At 31.4% G+C, this 18,753-nt stretch overlaps 1 protein-coding gene across 6 annotated transcripts in view; it reads left to right on the top strand.

Annotated features, from left to right (window-relative positions):
- Positions 1–18,753, top strand: part of LOC143252584 (uncharacterized) — a 44,048-nt gene that overhangs the window by 13,968 nt on the left and 11,327 nt on the right. For 5 of the 6 annotated variants that reach the window (XM_076504933.1, XM_076504934.1, XM_076504936.1 and 2 more), the window contains 8 exons: positions 1,288–1,493; positions 1,853–2,236; positions 3,263–3,478; positions 5,173–5,335; positions 11,941–13,154; positions 13,763–14,014; positions 17,701–17,916; positions 18,226–18,395. In XM_076504933.1, coding sequence (XP_076361048.1) covers positions 1,288–1,493; positions 1,853–2,236; positions 3,263–3,478; positions 5,173–5,335; positions 11,941–13,154; positions 13,763–14,014; positions 17,701–17,916; positions 18,226–18,395 — 2,821 coding nt within the window. The remainder of the gene's footprint in view (positions 1–1,287; positions 1,494–1,852; positions 2,237–3,262; positions 3,479–5,172; positions 5,336–11,940; positions 13,155–13,762; positions 14,015–17,700; positions 17,917–18,225; positions 18,396–18,753) is intronic. The other variant, XM_076504935.1, reaches the window with a different exon arrangement.

The raw sequence follows: 18,753 nt of genomic DNA, 5'->3' as shown, positions 1-18,753 counted from the left end.
TTGTTCTTTTTTATTTAGCTTGATTTGATTGAAAGTTTCAGTTGGAATAGTTTTATGGTTTTTATTCTAGGAGATCTCTGTGGTAAAAGAAAATTAGATAGTTAGAAAGTCAGTTGAGAATTTAAGATGAAAATGAACTAAGTGTCATTTAGAGAGAGATTTCTTGCAACGATTTATTAAAGATGCCGGTATAATTGATACATGTGTAACACCTGAAAGTATACCAAATTTAGTGAATTGGTTAAAATAATTAACCACTTCTTCGTTAAATTTATATGTACTAGTGGGTTAAACTGCACAAGTAACAAACTTTTAAATTTAAATTCAAACTTTAAACAGTTTGGTTATTGATGTATGTTTGTAATTCAAGTATTAATTTCTTCATATCAGAGGAAAATACTTAAATTGTCAAACTTCTGTATCACATGACATGCCTTCACTCTGAGTTGTCTTCTGACCTTTATGTGGCCTTCTGAGTTTCACATAAATGGCATACTTATATAATTGATATTGCTAAGAAATAATATAAATATATATTATCTAATCCTTTTACATTACTTAAATATTATACAGAAACTCAAACCCACATGTCATAGCCTTCTGTTTTGTAATGTCTTTCAAAAATATCAGCATTTCTCACTGATCTAATTTGTAAGATCAATAGCAAAAGCAAGCAAATGCTATGGGGGTATGAGAGCATATTCCCCCTGCAGAATATTTGTAAAAATAAGTGTTATGATATCAAATCTGAAAGCATAATTTTTACATCACAAAATGATGAAAATCAGTTTACTGTAAAGTTTAACTATGTTGATTGTAGAGTAAAACTCTCCATTTATTGGTATAAATGAAAAATTTCAGAGATTTTGAAACTTAAAAAAACTACAGCAAGTTTGTGAATATCCCAAAATACCACATTGATTAATTTATTGTTAATAACACAGAAAGTGCTATTGAGAAACTTCCTGTGAACAGATGTGTGCAGGTAAATGAGAAGGTTAGTGATATGGAATTAAAAAAGACATAGAAGTGTGTTGAGGATGTTATGTACTGTAGTATGTATTTCCACATAGTGTTTTTAAAATTCATATTTGAGCAACTCGATGTAAAGTTAATTATTTTGCAACGAAAAATAGGAATAAACTGTTGAGGATTGGAGTTGAGCAGAAATTGTTTTTTTAAATTTTTAACATAGAATAAGGACAACCTATTGCGTGACATTTGTAAAAGAGTTTGTAGTTTTTTAAGGTTCTTTCCATAATGATTATGAATTCTTTTTTTGTTCAGAATTAGCACTCCAACAGTCTGATTCAGTATCACCATTAAAGAACAAAATACAAGTCAGTCATTCAAATGATACATCAAACGGAGTACATGAAAATTTTAACACGGATGTTCAGCAGGTTACTCAACCACCTCCTAAAAGAAAAAGAGGACGTCCACCCAAAAGTGTCTCACTGCAAAGAAATAAGGCAGGAAATGACACAAATCAAGTAAGTTCTTGAAAATTCTAAATGAACAAAACAAAATGTATATTTTAAAGAAACAAAACCCTAAATCTGTTTTGTATAAAGTTAGGGATTTCACATTTTCACAGGAAATTCTGTTTACTCTAATTAAAATAGAATGGATACAGAAAAAAAGTTGTCTGAAACTTGAGGTGTGATCTTTATAAACTGTTGAAGAAGATTGATAATTTTAGAAGGTTGAACTTATAAAGGTAATTTAAACAATGTTATTTTTAATTCAGTTATTAAACCAAAATTATGTGACATCTTTGAGGTATAATACATCATCACCACAGAAAAGCTTAATTAATTTCATATCTATAAATCTTCTTTTATGTTCATAGATTGATATAGACACAGAACCAGCCACTGTATTGTCTAACCTGGATGCAAAAGATTTAGGAGTAAAGACTGATTTAAAGGAGTGGTCATGCTCACAGTGTGGTAAACACTTTATTGACTGCCTTTTATTTGCTCGTCACTTACAAGAACACTATAAGCCTAAGCACTTTACAAAAGATAGGGAAGGCTGGCATGCTGGCAGTTGGTGGCGGAGAAGAAGAGGGAGACAAAGGAGAAGCCACTTTGCCAAGCTTGCTGGCTTAAGGAGAGTAGGACGACCAAGAAGGGAGGAGCCAAAGCCTTACAGAAAGGAGCAAGTTCAGGTGCAGGCGGAAGAGTATGGCAACCAAATATCTGACAGCCCTCAGCAAGATTCTGTCATCAAGGTAAATATGATGATGTGTCTTTTTCCCATTTTTGTTGTGGTTTTAAGAACAAGATTAAACTGGTATGTTCTGATTACTGTATAAAATACATTTTTTCCACCACATCACAATCTGTAAACTACAACAGCCTATACTGAAACTGTTGAGAACAATTTTGTTTTACCTACTGATCAGTTATATTTGTAAGTTGAAACTTTCAACTGTTATTCAATATGCACTTTGGTTGTTGAAAATAGTTACATGACATGAGTAATTTCTAGTTACTGAAAATTTACTCTTTTGTGAAAAGGGAGGAAACTTGGCATTGGAATATTTAATTTTTAATCATTTATAATAAAAGGTTATTACAAACTTATAAATAGTTTCCAGGTAAGTTGTTGGGAAGTGTGTCACATAGTAAAAATAGTCTTTAATTTCATGCTTAGTTTTTGTAATTAATTAACATGTATTTGAAGCAAGCTTACAACATAAAGGTATCTTTCTCAAAAGTCACAGAGAGGAATATAAATGATTTTATATGCAGGATATTTTTTTCTCACTGAACTTGGTGACAAAGTACCCTTTATTTTCAAGAATAAATATTAGGCTTAATTTGTAGAGGAACTTGTGGATCATATTACAGCTGCCTGTGAAGCAAAATGCTTTTGTAATAATTTTTATGTATTCAGTTTTTAGAATTTTAAATAACTGCATGGAGTTAGGAAAAAACCTCTATGGTTACATGTACATCTGATAATAGCTCTATTACATATATTTAAAATAGCAGTTGTTTTAAGGAAAACAGTTTTTGTGTTTTTTATATTAATTATAAGGCATATGATGTATATGTAACCTGAAATTAAAATATTTTGAGCTGAAAAGATTTTAAAAGAAACTTGTAATAGCAATTTCACTAGATGAAATGTCCACAAAAGACTATGCACTGATTTTGAACTTAATATTTTTCTGTTTTTTGCTATAGACATTTCCTTATTAGCCCACTGAAAATGGTTGAGATTTGCACTTTGTTTTTTTATTCTTTTTTAGAATCAAAATGGAGATGAACAGTACATTACAAAAACTGTGGAACTCAAACCTCAAAAAGTCCCAGCCAAAAGAGGCAGAAAACGAAAGGGTGAAAGTATTCTCAAGGAGGAACCAGTTGATGATAAAAGGTTTAAACCAGTTCATAGACAGCGTTCGTCTGCTGCATCAGGAAAATACAACTTGAGAAAAACACGGAAAGCCTTAGTTGTTAGTGAGGTACAATTGCTTCATGCAGTTGTATGAGATTCTTTTTATGTCATTGTCAGTGTGCTGATTTTTTAAGCCTGTTTGACCAAATAGTAGTATTTGTAATCATTGTATCTTAAAAGTAATCTAAAGCCCATTAAGAATGCAAAACGAAACTCGTAAACAGAAAGTATTCTGCCCAAAAATAGCTACAGAAGTGATAACTGTAACATACATTATTGTTTATGATGCTTTGATTTTGGACAAATTGAGCTTATCTGGTCTTTTGATATTAGCATATGAATCAAAGTATTTTCTTATTTCTTTTGTTTCAGAGCTCATTTTCTTCAGATTAGGTTTAATCACCAAAGTTCTTTTATTTATATAATATATCTTTTATGTTAGTAATCATTTATTTGGTAACAAAAAGTAAAAACTTTCAAGTAAATGAAAACTAACATTCAGGAAATACAAGTCAGTTTACTCATGAGGTTCCATTTTGGAATTTCTTTACAATTTTACTTGAAATTGAAAGAACTAAAATTTTTGAATATTAAAGGCAAAATAATGTAAAATACATAGTTAATTTTTTAAAGTTTTAGCCAGTTGGAGGTTTTGGGTGTTATGCAGACTTAACTATATCTGTGGCCACTCAGGTTATTAGGAAAAATTACTTTGCTGAAGTGTTTTTGAAATTAAATTCTTAGTGATTTAGATACATTTTTCCAAAGACAAATTTATGCTGTATAAAAAGATAAACACTGTTTTCCTCAGGTGATCTTTAAGTGAACAATATAGTGTGTTGATAGATTTCTGTTTAGGCTTCTCTAAAATAATGTTATGGTTTCAACTTACACATAACTTTTGAGAAAGTTGTGTGTTTACAGATTCTACTTTATGGTTAACATATGAAACAGTTGTCTACTAGTTTATGTAACATATTTACTTCACTTGTGGAATTTTTGAACGGAGCTAAAATGAATGTTATTAGTATTAATATTTCAGCAAATTGTTCAGCCTTTTAAATTATTTTATTTCAGTTTAATAATTTAGAAGAAAACATTTTTACAACTGAAATAAAAATAGCTTGTGTCAAGTACATTTCTTAGTTGATTTAGTTTTAAGTAAGAGTAGAGTATATTTTAATTCACTCTGTATTTGTCCTTACAGTAGCTCATTGGTAAGCTTGAGGACTCTAATACTAGAATTCAGAGCTCTGTCTCTCCTATAGATATTATGCATTTTTGTATTAAGACAAACATTTGACTCAGTTAAACAGTTGCAATTGGTTTTAAGTGAAACAGAAACCCTATAATCCAACCACTTTCAAAAGGTGGGCTCCCAGTTTGCCCCTGAAGAAGAAAGGTCCACATTTCAAAAAGAGCTCAGGTTATAGGGTTTCTATTTCATTTTTATCAAGACTTCTTAGACCTATGTGTGTGTTTAGAACATCATGAATACAATTGGTTTTAAATATTGTGAGGAAAGACCTTGAACATATTATTGGAATAACCATGGAAAGAAAGAATAGTAATAATTAATTATATGTATTAATAACTTGTAATAAATAGATAGCCTAAAATAAAGCTTCTTCACTTCATTCAATGTAAATGTTTATAAAGTTCTATAAAAGCAATTTCAGAAATAACTAGTATATTCATTTTGCAAAGCAAGAAACTATTTTATTCTAGTTTCCAGTTATATCCACGCTTTAAATTTTGCAGGAAGACTCGGAGGATAGTGATGCACTCTTTATTGATGAAGGATCTGATGAGGATGATGGTGATTATGATAGCCTATTTGATGATGAAGATGATTTTGACGATTTTGAGTATGAGATGTATGAACGTGCTAGGCCCTCAGAAGAGATAAGAACAATTTCCAAAGGTAACCCCTCCCTACGGTGAAAGGGATGACTAATGCTATTGTCATATTTTATTTAATCTTTAATAAATATTTTTCCAAGTGACTTTAAACATTTTTATAGTACAAAATAATTAGATTAGTAAAGATCCTGACTTAATCTGTTCAAAATATATTATCATAGCTACTGAGACTTGCCTGTTTTACCATAAGAAAACATTTGATGAGTCAAGGTGACATCTTTGTTTGTAAAGTTAAGGCATCTTTTTTCATTCTTAAATGTGATGTCATATTACCATAAAAAAACAACAACATTTTTGGGATTTTATCAATTACTCGGTTACGTTCTGACCACTTTACATGGGATGTGGTATCAAAATACTTTTCTACAGGTTCCACACATTAAGAAACAGGTATGGTAGACTAGCCCACATTTAGTAAGTCTAGCAGTGAAGGTGCCACAAAAAAACTTGATTTTAAGTTGTTTTTATTCTACAATTACTTCATTGTATTTTGGCCAGTTTATGTGGAATTTAGTACATAGATACTTCTTCACAGGTCCCTTACATATACTTTAAAAATATTTATATATGGTATACACCCATAAAAATATACCTTTTTTTGTATATGACCAAAAATTTTGGTCATTTTAGGGGGGAATTGAAAAGTTTAAATAAATTCGTCATTGTAGGTATTTTGGTCAATTACTTAGCTATGCTTTAACCAATTTACTTGGAATGTGGTACAAAGATACTTTTCTATAGGCAACACACATTGACAAACAAAAATGTTGGACTTGCCTATTTTCCTGTGTTTGCACAATTTTTCTGGTGTCAAGAGTAACCATATTTTGGGTTTAGTGGTGGAAGACACATTGCATTTGCTCAGAAATGTTGAACTCCTTAATTTTAACAACTATTTTGTGCTTTTATACTGGTTCTTCTTAGTTTTGGTGTGACTTGTATATCAACAGAAGGCAGAGAATCATATGAATTGGATAACAACACCTTTTCTGAATTGATAGGAAGAGAGTGAGAACTAAACAAAATACATGTTAAAGACCAGTTATCTAATGGTACTGGTTGTAACTTTATAAAGACAACTTATGATTAAGGAATTATACATGATGGTTGATGTGACATCAGCAATTGCTTAGTAAATTAATGTAAAATGGTCTGCTGCTTATTTATATATATTTTATGGTATATAAACTATTAATCCTATCACCACAGGTCTCTTTACTGTGCATGACACAAGGTGTTAGTGTCTTACTTTCAAAATTCAATTAAACTATTTTATGTTATACTAATTAAAATAGCATAAAATCTTAGCTAATTATCCATATTTTAATAGTATTAAGGTTTTAAGTTCTTAAATCTACAAGGCAATATTAAGAAAACCCCTTAATTTTCTCTAGTGTGACACATGACACATTTTCTCTTAACATCTCATCATCCTTATTTTATCCATAACCCTCTAAAAAGTATGAAATTAAATGTAAATTGCTGTATAAAATCATCATTGCTGAGATAAATCACTTTTATTATACTCTTCTGTTTTGTTTGGCTACAGAGCTATCAAATAGGAAATCAGACCCCTCCTGTCACTTCCTCTCTTCTATAATTTGTTAATAGTCCTATTGTACGTTTAATTATATATTAGCTATAACCAATATAAAGTCAAGGTTTTCATATGATCATATGATGTATAACATTATGTTCTTAATGGATAAATGTCAATTTCACTCTGGGTCCCAACATCATTCCTGTGAAAAAAGTTAACAACTAGTTTGAATGAATTTGTAACAATTGTTATTGCATAGTTAGAAAACCAGAAGATTTTTGAGAGGTAAGGGAATTAGTTTATGTTGTTTGGCACAATATTTAATTAAATAAAATTTAAATGCAATACTATGAGTAGTGTAAAAAGTTAGGGTTAACTGTCTTTGACAGTAAAGAGCAAGAAAAAAAGATTATCTTGTTTTTCATGTTTATAATTTATTTATTATGATAAAAGAAACTTAAATGTAAAAATAGGAATCTTTTCTTGTTAGTTAAGATTAGATTAAGTAAAATAATAATATAATAAAATTGTTTCATGAGGCACACACACAAGCAGCTTGTAGTTAATGTAATTTGATAGGGTAATATGAGCTGCACATGCCCTGAGTGATTTACAACTTAGAATGGCTTGGAGAGTAGTCTGACATGGTTCACAGGGCATTGAAACAAATTAATTATAAATAGATATATACTGTTATAAACTTCTTGTTATTACTCATTAAGAAAATGGCATTACAATGTAGTTTCATGTTTCAAATTGAAGTCATTCTAAGAACGAAAAAAAAAGAATAATTTAGATTAGTTGTTTTTTTTTAATTTGGTTATGAGGTTGGTCAAATTAACTGGTTCCGTTTTGAGATAGGGTAGGGAAAATAACAGATAAACTATGAAGTTTTACTAAAAAAGTTTGAAATTCATTTAGAGATTACACAAACCAAGTTTGAGATTTTTCAGATGTGGAAAACTATTTTTGATTTTAATATGAAAATTACTTTGCACATGGACAATCCAAAACAAATACTCAATATATTCATGGACAGACCTTTTTTATTTAAAATATTTCACAAAAAATATAATTTTTTTATATGTGAAAATTTATATTAACTGAAAGACTCAAATTTTATGAAGATACATGCTACTGAAATTTAGAAGTATTAAATCCAAAAAGACTTCAAATAAGTACATAGAGGTCATGTGGTCAGTCATATAGATTGAGTCTGTATTGAGTAAGTTAAAAATTTAAGTGTTCCTTTCACAGATTATACTTTTTTATTGTCCTTTTTTCTGAGGAAGTTGCAAAAGAGAAATACAGGAATTTGGGCTAGATTCTTCATTAGTTGGGAGCATGTGTTGCATTGAGAAAAGTGTGAGTGGGGGATTATTTATTCAGATGTTTTATCCATTTGCATACCTGCCATTAACAAAGTAAATGATATATCATATTTAAAGTTACTGCATCTCAAAATCTATTTGCCATGTAGAAACTCTATTTCACCATAGGCATATTTAAAATCATAAGTTTCAGCCAGGAAAACTTGAAACTGTTACAGGATGTTTAAAAAACTGTCCTATCATTATCCATCAGCATATTAATAAATGTAACTACAGCAGGTACCATGTTTTGGACAGTATTCATAGATACTTGCAGTCTCGTTTCTAACCTTTGAAATTTTGTGGTCTATTGTGGTAGATATGACTTGTAAGAAAACTCCATAATAAAAAATCTGTTAATGCAATGTGTAAGGAACTTGCTATTTATTTCTGATTGAATGAATGGCTTATGATACCATCTTCAAAGAAAGAGTGTGTTTTCTTATAGCAAAGCCACATCGGGCTATCTGCTGAGCCCACCAAGGGGAATCGAACCCTGATTTTAGCATTGTAAATCTGGAGACATACCTCTGTACTAACGGAGGGCTTCAGAGAAAGAAGAGAAACAAAAACAGTGCTAGGTTATTAGTAAAACAGTTTAGGAATGAAATATAGTTTTCATTTTGAAATAGTCTATAACATCTCATCTTTTCTCAATAGAATGCAAGATTCTCAATGTTCCTGTAGTGAAATATTTTTCTTGTGACTTTTTCTTATACTGGTAGCCCAATAAGGCTGCCCAGTCTTACTATTCATTTAAAAACATGGCATTACAGTTTATAATTCTATTGTACAGATTTGATAAATGTCTTCTGTTGAAATACACTTCTTCTTGGTTTGTACGGGTGTTTAAAAATGTATCAAATTTTTAAAACTTATTAAAAAATTCAGGCCAGGAATATCTTGGAATATTGATAATTATTATAGGTTCATGGAAACTTGTGAGTCTCCATCATTGTTGTAAACATGCTTGTGAACATGTAAAACCAATATGTGATTGTTTGAAATAATAAAATTATAGCTGTGGTTGATGTGATTTTCATCACAGGTTTTAGGCCTGTTGGATAACATGTAGAAAAGTGTACACTATTTTTGTCAACAGGTAACTGATAAGGCAATAGATCTTTCATTATTTCCAACACTAAACAAATTTAAGGTGGCTTCATAGCAGAAATTATAAAGTTTTCATAAGAATTGGAATTCTCATAACAATGAAAGATAAATGAAATAAAATAAAACAAGCTTAAAAACACAAAGGTGGCTTATTCATTCCAAAAACTTTGCTAGAATTTTGACGTATTTTAAAAGGTGTTATGCTATATTAGGCCTAACAAAAAGCAGTTACTCAAAATATTGCAGAACAAAATAAATTTGTTTTTATTTAATTATTTTGTTTTTATAGTGACTTTATATTATTAACTTTAGAGATATCTAGGGTAGGAGCACCAAAATGTACAGCATTCATGGGGCAGCTCCCTCATTTGTAATAAAGTTATTGTGCAATTATTTTAATATTGCACTCCTTTTAATTGTGTATGTGTGGTGTACTGCACAAATAGTGTTTTAATTTAAATGATTTGTTTTGCTAGTGTTGGTATAAACTAGAATAATGGAACTTCACTCAAGGTAGTTTATTAGTTGTTGACAGTTTCATATGCATTTTTTATATATATTTATTATGACATTTAACCTTGGTTGTCTATTCATGCAGCATGCAGATGTGTGAGGTTACTTGGTAAAAACTAAATGTGTTATCAACAGGTGAAATAATGACATCAAGTTAGTATATACACAGCTGTAATATATGACATTGCTATACTGTACAAACTCACTATTAAAGCTACATATTCAATATATATATATATATATTGTTATCAGATATTTTTAAAATTTTATAATTTAGATGTTAAAAATTAAACTGATTGAAGACAAGATCATTGAAACTATTGAGGTTGCACAGAGGGATTAAAACAAATTTGAAGAGATGTAGAAGGGCATCAAAGAACTACAGAGAGGCTGTAATGACAAAATTAATGAAGTGCAAAGGAAAAGATGCGAATGTAGTAATGAAAGACATTAATCACTAAAGTAGAAAAGAATATTAGTGGTAGAACAAAACAGCTGTTAATTGAATTACTAAAAATCTCCTTTTGCATTGGCTCAAGATTTCCAAATTAAAATACCATTTACTACAAAATGTGGCATGGGAGAATTCCTTTGATTTACATGTACTACCACTATGACTGTGTTGTCTGTTAGAAGGGTCTTTTTGGATTGCTTCAGCAATGAAACTATTAAATCAATCTTTAGAATTGAACTGGCCAGTTCATCATTGTCTAGTCAAGAAACCAATGGACTGCTATAAAAAGGTACTACGGGATTCATACCAGGTTTAATTCAGAATACTTTCCAGTGTAAACTGGTGGAATAATGAATAATATAGCTATTCATCTTGCAGCCCATTTGAAAAGATCAGATTATTTTACATTAAGTAAGCTTCCAGTTGAAAGCTGTAACAGCTATGTGGCTGGTTATTTTGGGAAATTGTCTACAAGTCTTTGGATTTGTCACAGTATGTTGATAGGCACTGGTTCTACAGCTACAATTATTGGACCTGATTTGTTAAGGAAAATGGGAAATTGCTTCCAGAGATGAAGAAAGAAGACTGGTTAATGTGAAAAGCAGGTGAACATAAATGTTCCAGCAAAAGGGAAGTTAGAAGTTACTCTTTCTGTGTGAAAATTCTCTATACTTTAAAATGTATGGGATAATTGACATTGAAGAAGGGTGCATTTTAAATGATTCATGCAAAAGCATAGATGTGAGGATAGACTATCTTAGAATACATCATGTGACCACAAAATACTTGTTTACTCTAATTTATTACCTATGATAACAAGGTAGGTTGTCATTGTACTACCAAGTTGTCAGCAGCTTTACTGGTAGAAGGAATGACAATTCTACTTTGTATGTAATCTATTCATGATGTTAGAAAAATGCACAGATTCAAGAAGCCTTTATAGAAATGAAATTAAAAAAACTCTACAACCCAAGCACTTTCATAAGATGGACTCTTCTTCTCTGGAGGCAAACTGGAAGATTTTTTTTTTGTGATCAAGCTCTCCATTTTGTGATCTTTTTTACTGCATTTTTACTGAGATAAGTTGTTTCGGTTCATATCTGTATTTTTTGAGGGCCTGAAGAATTTGTGGGTTACCAGTAAAGGAAGAAGATCTCACAACAATTGACATTGCAATATCTAAAAACTAACAGGTATTGATTGAAAGGAAAACAAATGATGGAAAATTATATCTAGTTATGACAAGCACAAATAATGCTAACTCATTATTAACAAAAGGTGAGTTTTCTTGTAAGTTGCTTGGGAAATATAGCTAATGTTGATAAGTAACAACTGTAGTATAAAGTGAATATTATTTTTATCAATTCAGTAGATGTTGTAAAATATAAAGAAAAAGTACATAAATTGGTGAGCTTAATTTTTTTATCATAATATTTCACCAGTGAGTCAGTCTGTATTACAAGTTTTATACGTTGATGTCTGTTTGTTAGAATACACTGTTTTTGTAATAAACAGAGTAACTCGTAGATGTAATTTTATATTATTAAATTTGTTATTGAATGCACTCTCCACTCCAAAAAGAAAGCTAATTAAAAGTTTGGGTTTTATTGTTATAGATACTCCTATCATTCATAGAATAGAAGTTGAGCACAGAAAATCTGCTTCTCCTACAACCCTTCCGAAAACTAAAGACCCCACTAGTATGGACGTTAGTGAGGTTAGCCAGATTTTAACTGCAATGGCCACTGGTCAACACTTACAACATGAGGGCTCTAATGTCTGTGGACCTCTACCAACTATGCCTGTAATACATGTTGAGAAATCCTGTGAAAGAACTGCTGATATGTGTAATTCTTCAGATGTGATAGAAATTAGTAAAAGTATCAGTACTACAGAAATAAAAGCTACAGAAAAAGATAGAAAGACAGAGGATATGGTAGGTGAAGTCTCGCTTTCAGAGAATAGGTTGAGCAGTGACCTTCAACAGTTGGGTAGTATTTCAGACAGTATGGACCAATCAGAGAATCAGCCAAGCAGTAATAACCAACAGTTAGATAGTTTAACAGCAAGGGTGCAACAAAGAGATGATGACACTAAACAGTGTGGGAGTGTAACTCAGCCAGGGAACAAGTCTGCTGGTGAAATTTATCACTTAGATACAAAGGCAAGTACTACCAGTCAGTTAGATAACCAACAGTTTTATACTGTGTCACATGATGTCAGTCATTTGGAAAATGAACTGATTAGTAGTATAGGTAATGTTTCAAATAGGACAGCTCAGTCCAACAAAAAAAAATTCAGTGACACTCAGAAACAAAACCTGGATGAAAGTACAGAGAAGTCAGAGTTGCATATCATCAGAGTTGAAAAGCCAAAGAACACAACAGTTTATGCCAAAATATCAGAAAGCCAAAATGAAAATCTTTATCCAAACAATTCTGTGACAGAAACTGATGAAACTGTTAAAGATTATAGAAATATTGAAGAAGACTTGGTAATACTTCATGTCCATAGAAAAGAGGAGAAATATAAATGTGATTTATGTGGGAAAAGATTTAATAAGACTATATATCTTTATCGTCACTTGAAAAAACACACTGGGGAATTTACCTGTCATCGGTGTTACAAAGTGTTTGCCAGAAAAGAAAACATGATAAAGCACAACTGTCCAGTCTTGATTGATGCTGATTCTTTTCAGGACCAGAAGTTTGAATTTAATTGTGAGAAATGCAACAAGTCCTTTGGCTCTAAACATTTTCTCCGTCGCCATATGGCTAGGCACACTGGAGAATACAGATGTGAAGACTGTGGGAAAAATTACTCTTCCAGGGTAAGGTAAAATTTATGTTAATGTGTTTACTGTTGTCCAAGCATGCCTTTTCCTATCACCATTGGCAACTCTTTAGATTCTTTGAAGTAGATCTGTTGGTAGTAGATTCATTCATTTTGTACAAAAAATGTAGGAGATTCATTTTTAGTAACCTTGTATAATTCTTCTCTCCTTTGGGTTCTGTTTGTTTATTAATTAAGCTGTTATATTCTGTGTTGTTGCACAGTGAAACACAGCAGTTTAAGGTTTACATCAGTAGCTCATTGGACACATACAAAATATTATTGGCAGTTGAAATTGTGAACAGGTAGATGTGTTGAACACTTGAGTCAAATATAGAGTTCAAGCCATGTGAGCCAATAAAAACACTAGATGCTCAGAATATTTCTTTTTTGAACATCAGTATATGTTGTTAATTGAGTTTAGAGTGAATACTTGAATATTTTTTAATATATCATTTGGTGCAGTGAACATTATTTTGATGTAAAGATTCAGTAGTTTCTTTTATTTGTTTATTACAGTCTTTGTATTTGTGCCTTGTATGTTAGATAGAAACTGACATCTTCTTTTGCACAAATTTCTAAATAAATGAATTCTATTTATTGTAGGAAATTCTTCAGAACCATGCATGCTCAATGAACTTGTCTTTAGAACACTTTGTATGTGGAGTTTGTGGCAAGACATTTAGCCGAAGGATATACCTCTTGAAGCACTTACCAATCCATACTGGACAGCATGCCTGCAACATTTGTGGAAAGTGGCTTAGGTCAGTTGATTCACTGACTAGTCATTTGAGGATGTGTAGTCAGGTCAAGGAAATAGAAAATAGTGGACAAGTTACATGTCAGGAGTGTCACCAGGTAAATCTTGTAGAAACTTGTAACCATGTGTTTATAATATAACCCGTTATTTAACATCTAATGTTTGTTTTTCAAAGTTGATATTTTGTTTACAGTAAGCAATAACTTAAGATATAAAGGAAAAGGAGGTGAGCAGACTGCCCTAAAAAATAATATATGTAAAACTGCTGCTGACATTAAAATATCCATTAGACTGCAGAAAACTGTGTTTAATGTAAGAACTGTTACTAACAGTAATTGTTTGTTAACAGGTCATAGCAAATAGTAAATGTGTTTGGTGTAAGAACTAGTGCTAACAGTAATATATTTTTAACAGGCCATAGCAAATAGTAAATATGTTTGGTATAAAAACTGGTGCTAAGAGTAATATATTTTTTAACAGGCTATAGCAAATAGTAATTGTGTTTGGTATACAAAATGGTGCTAACAGTAATATATTTGTTAACAGGCCATAGCAAATAGTAAATATGTTTGGTATAAAAACTGGTACTAAGAGTAATATATTTTTTAACAGGCTATAGCAAATAGGAAATATGTTTGGTATAAGAACTGGTGCTAAGAGTAATATATTTGTTAACAGGCTATAGCAAATAGTAAATGTGTTTAGTTTAATAACTGTTACTAACAATAATGTGTGTTATCTGGACCCAACAAACAATAAACACGTGTATTGGGTTTCTTCTAATATTGGTTTGTATGTAGTGCTGTTCCATATACAGAGAGGTGTGACATTAAGTTTCTGTTGTTACATTCATAACTAGCAAGTTTTTATTTAGTGATGTATTTGGTTTAAGGATGTTAGTAAGAGCAGGTTATGTAGTATTTGATTAATGCAAAAGTAATATCTGTTGTATGTGGTGATGCCCTGTTATGAATATTGTATATGGTAATATACTGTTGTTAACTGTTGTGGTATTAACAGTAATAAGCAACTTGAAGGATTTGACTCCATATTTTATTCATGAATTAGGTTATCATTGTAGTATTATTAATAACAAAAGACTTGAAATATTTGGTTAACAAGTGAATAACGTAAGTAGAAATAAAGATAAAAGTCAATTTTTGATGTTTTAGAGTGTGAGGTAGATAATTAATATTCGATACCTGGATGGATTGCATGTAGAAAAAGTAGAACTACGATTTTCAACAATTATTGTTGGTCATTTCAGCTTGGACCAGTACAGAATTACATTGGACAGAATTTGGATGTTTTTTTTTACAAGCTCTATAAACTCTTTTAACAGTTCTGTTTTTTAAAATAATCAAAGGCTGATCCTGTCTTTTGCAGGAGAGAGAATTTCCTAAGCTGGGTTTCAGGCTGTTTGCACAGATAATGGTATAACCAGGGTTTGAAGTTTGGGAGGGCAAGTTACCAGAGCATGCAAGTGTTTGACATTAGGTTTATGTACACAAAGGTTGTTATTTAGGAGAGGATGGGTAGGCAGTATAAGAAAGACACACTTATTGTTTTATTAAATAATTAATTCTGAACATGTTTTTACATTAAGATAGAGTTTAATTTGGGAGTAAACAGAGACTGAGAAAGGAATGTTATTTGTACTAAATGTAATAATGAACCTGAACATTTAAAGTATGAATGAAGATGATCCAGAGCTCTTTTATTGTTCTCTCCTATTTCCTGGCCTTTCTCTTTATCTTCCTTTTCTTGAATCATGGCTTAAGATTGTTTAACTTAGGGACACAGGTATGGAAGTGTTTTTTTCAGTTTTCCCCTTTGAAAGGTCAATAATTAATTGCATTTTCTCTTGAAGCACTTAAGATTTCCAATTGCTAAGTGGTGAAAGAATTTCTGGTTCTGTGATCAGCTTTGTGATTAATTCTACTTTGGTAGGCCAAGCAAGTTGTTGTTACACAACTACTGTTGGAATAATTTGTGTCATTTTGTATAAAGTTGTAGAAAAGGTAGAATAGATAAAGTTAATATTACACCACCAAAATAATGTGTGAGAATATTAGGCTGTTTTAAATTTATAACGTATGTTTGTTATAAGCTTCCACTGATGCATATGGTTAGTTATTTATTTTTGACATTTATGTTTTAGCTAGGCATAATGACAAAAGTTCTTACACTTTACACAATACTGGCAATGTTGGCTAAAGTTCCATGATTTTCAACTTTTTTTTTTTTTAATAGGGCAATTGAATGAAAGTGAGTGGGCACCTTCTAACTACAGTTTTATTTTCTTATCTGTTGCCATTAATCAGAAGACACAAGTATACAATAGTTGGTTATGAGGACTTTCACAGCAAGCATTTTGGAAAGTTTTAGTGCAACCTGTAGCTGTAGAATTCTTTTGTATGGGCAGTTGTATAGGCCTAGTTCATAATATTACTTAAACAGCCATGAAGATATGTATACTTATTTTGTAATGATTTTCAAACAAGACCAAAAACTTGAAAGCTTTTAAATAATTCAGTGGTGAACTATTTGAAAGTGTTCAGGCTTTGGGTCTTGTTTGAAAATCGTGACAAGTTTTGTATGTGATCCTGTGTGCTAAATTTTTAATCAAAATGTGTGATGATTTGTTATTATTCTGCACCCTTGTGCAAATTAATTGAAACAAATTGTCATTTTACAATATTTTCAGCATGGCAGCTGGTGTAGGCTTGCTGGACCTGCTGATTTCCTTTAATAGTCATTTTTTCACACAGACGGCACCATTAGCTGTGTTTTGCAGTACATTCAATCTGTTTTTGGGATATATGACGAAATTTTGAGGAATATTACGTCATTCGAAATTGCGTTAGAATGGCAAGGAGACCAGTCAAAAAACAACTTCTTACCAACTCAATGAAGAAAAAATGGTATCAATGGGATCTGAAATACAAGAACTGGACACAAGAACAATGGAGGAAGGTGTTATTCAGTGACGAGACTCGTGTATTTGTACAGGGTCAAAGAAGTCTGCATGTTTGCAGATCTCCAGGTGAGAAACTTCAAGTATCTCACATCAATCAGTTCATAAAACATCCCTTGAAGAAAATGTTTTGGGGGTTTTTCAGCTACTATGGTGTTGGAGGCTTACATATCGTAGAAGGTATGATGTGAGGACCACAGTACATCGAAGTTTTGCAAAGAAGAGTTGTTCCAGAATTGAAAAAAAGATTTCCAGATGGATCTGGCATTTTTCAGCAAGATCTGGCTCCGTGCCACTCATTGAAACTTGTGAAGAATTGTATGGCTACAACGCGAATAAAGGTGCTAGACTTGCCTGGAAACTCTCCGGACTTAAATCCTATTGAAAATCTTTGGGCGATTTGTAAAGAAAGACTTCGGGGAAAAGACTGTACTATGAAAAATAAGCTAATTGAGGTCATAATTGAGGTGTGGTATCGCGATCCAGAAATGAGTAAAGATTGCAGTCAACTCGTGGACTCGATGCCAAAGCAGATTAATGATCTTCTGAAAAATAAAGGCGGTCATATCATGTATTAATTTGTGAGTAATTTTTGGATTCTCAGAAATAAAATGCAAAAAATTGAAAAAATCGTAATTTTCCGTCTTGTTTCAATTAATTTGCACAAGGGTGCATTTGTATAGGTAAGATGTATATTTGTACAAATAGAATGACATATTAAATGGTTAATATAACGTCAATGAGAGTGAATACAACACTTTTCTATTGAGTATGAAATATTAAAAGTGCATCGATTTCTTTTTAAAGGAATTTACAGATGTGGCAGAATTTAGAAAACATCAGTATGAACACACACACAGATATGCATGTGAAGAATGTGGAGCTAGGTTTCGCAACATGGTATCCCTTGGACTTCATGTCTGCCAGTCCCAGGCTGTTTCATGTGAGATTTGTAATAAGATTTGCCCCAATCCTGCCAGTTTACAGCGACACAGAGCTATCCATGGTGAACCAACGTTTAAGGTAAGTTTAAAGCAACCAGAACCTGCCATTCCAACTCTCTGCCAGCTATATTCATTCATTGTGAATAAGTTGAAAAATTTTAATAGTGGCTCAAATTATATAAACAACCTTGTATTATTGAATTATTAAGGTTTCATTTACAATAAGAACATAATTCTTTGTAACATAACTTCAAAACTAAGTCTTGAAGTTTTTTTTACAAGTGTTATTATTCATTGAATCATAGCTGATGTGAAGTATAAATATTAATATACAGTATTGCTCACAGTCTCTTAAAGAAGCTGTACTTTATTTAACTTTTTATGACAGTGTAATGAATGTGGAAGGTTGTACTATCGAAAAGATTCTTTACAAAGGCACCCATGTATGCTAAGAAAGAGTAGCAGAAAAAGGAAGAAGAGAAAAATCAGCATGGCACCCCTTGTCTGCGAAGTATGTGGCTCCATGTTTTCATCAACAAGCAGTTTGAATGTCCACAAGTAAGTAAGGCCCTCTGAGAATCTGGTTATCCACAAATAATTTGTACCGATGTTTTCATTTGTAGGTAATTTGATTTACCACATGTGTGAAATCTCTTTCACTATTTTCATGAATAAGTTGTCTAGTTCCTTATAAATAGTTTGGTCCCTTATTTTCATTGCCTAGTAATCTGAATGTTTGTAAACAGGTTCTCCCCTTGTTATCTTTAGTCAGTTGTTGATTCTCAACAGGTGATTTGGATTTGGCCTCATATATTCATTATCTAGTAATCTAAATGCTCACAAATAGGTTATCTTCATTTTAAAATTCAAAAAGAGCTAAAGTGGGATAGAAAAAAATGTCTCATTTAAAAGAAAT

Source organism: Tachypleus tridentatus, chromosome 6 (genome assembly GCF_004210375.1).
Source record: "Tachypleus tridentatus isolate NWPU-2018 chromosome 6, ASM421037v1, whole genome shotgun sequence".
Taxonomy (NCBI): domain Eukaryota; kingdom Metazoa; phylum Arthropoda; class Merostomata; order Xiphosura; family Limulidae; genus Tachypleus; species Tachypleus tridentatus.
The sequence above is the reverse complement of the archived record's forward strand: the minus strand, read 5'-3'. Positions and strand labels throughout refer to the sequence as shown.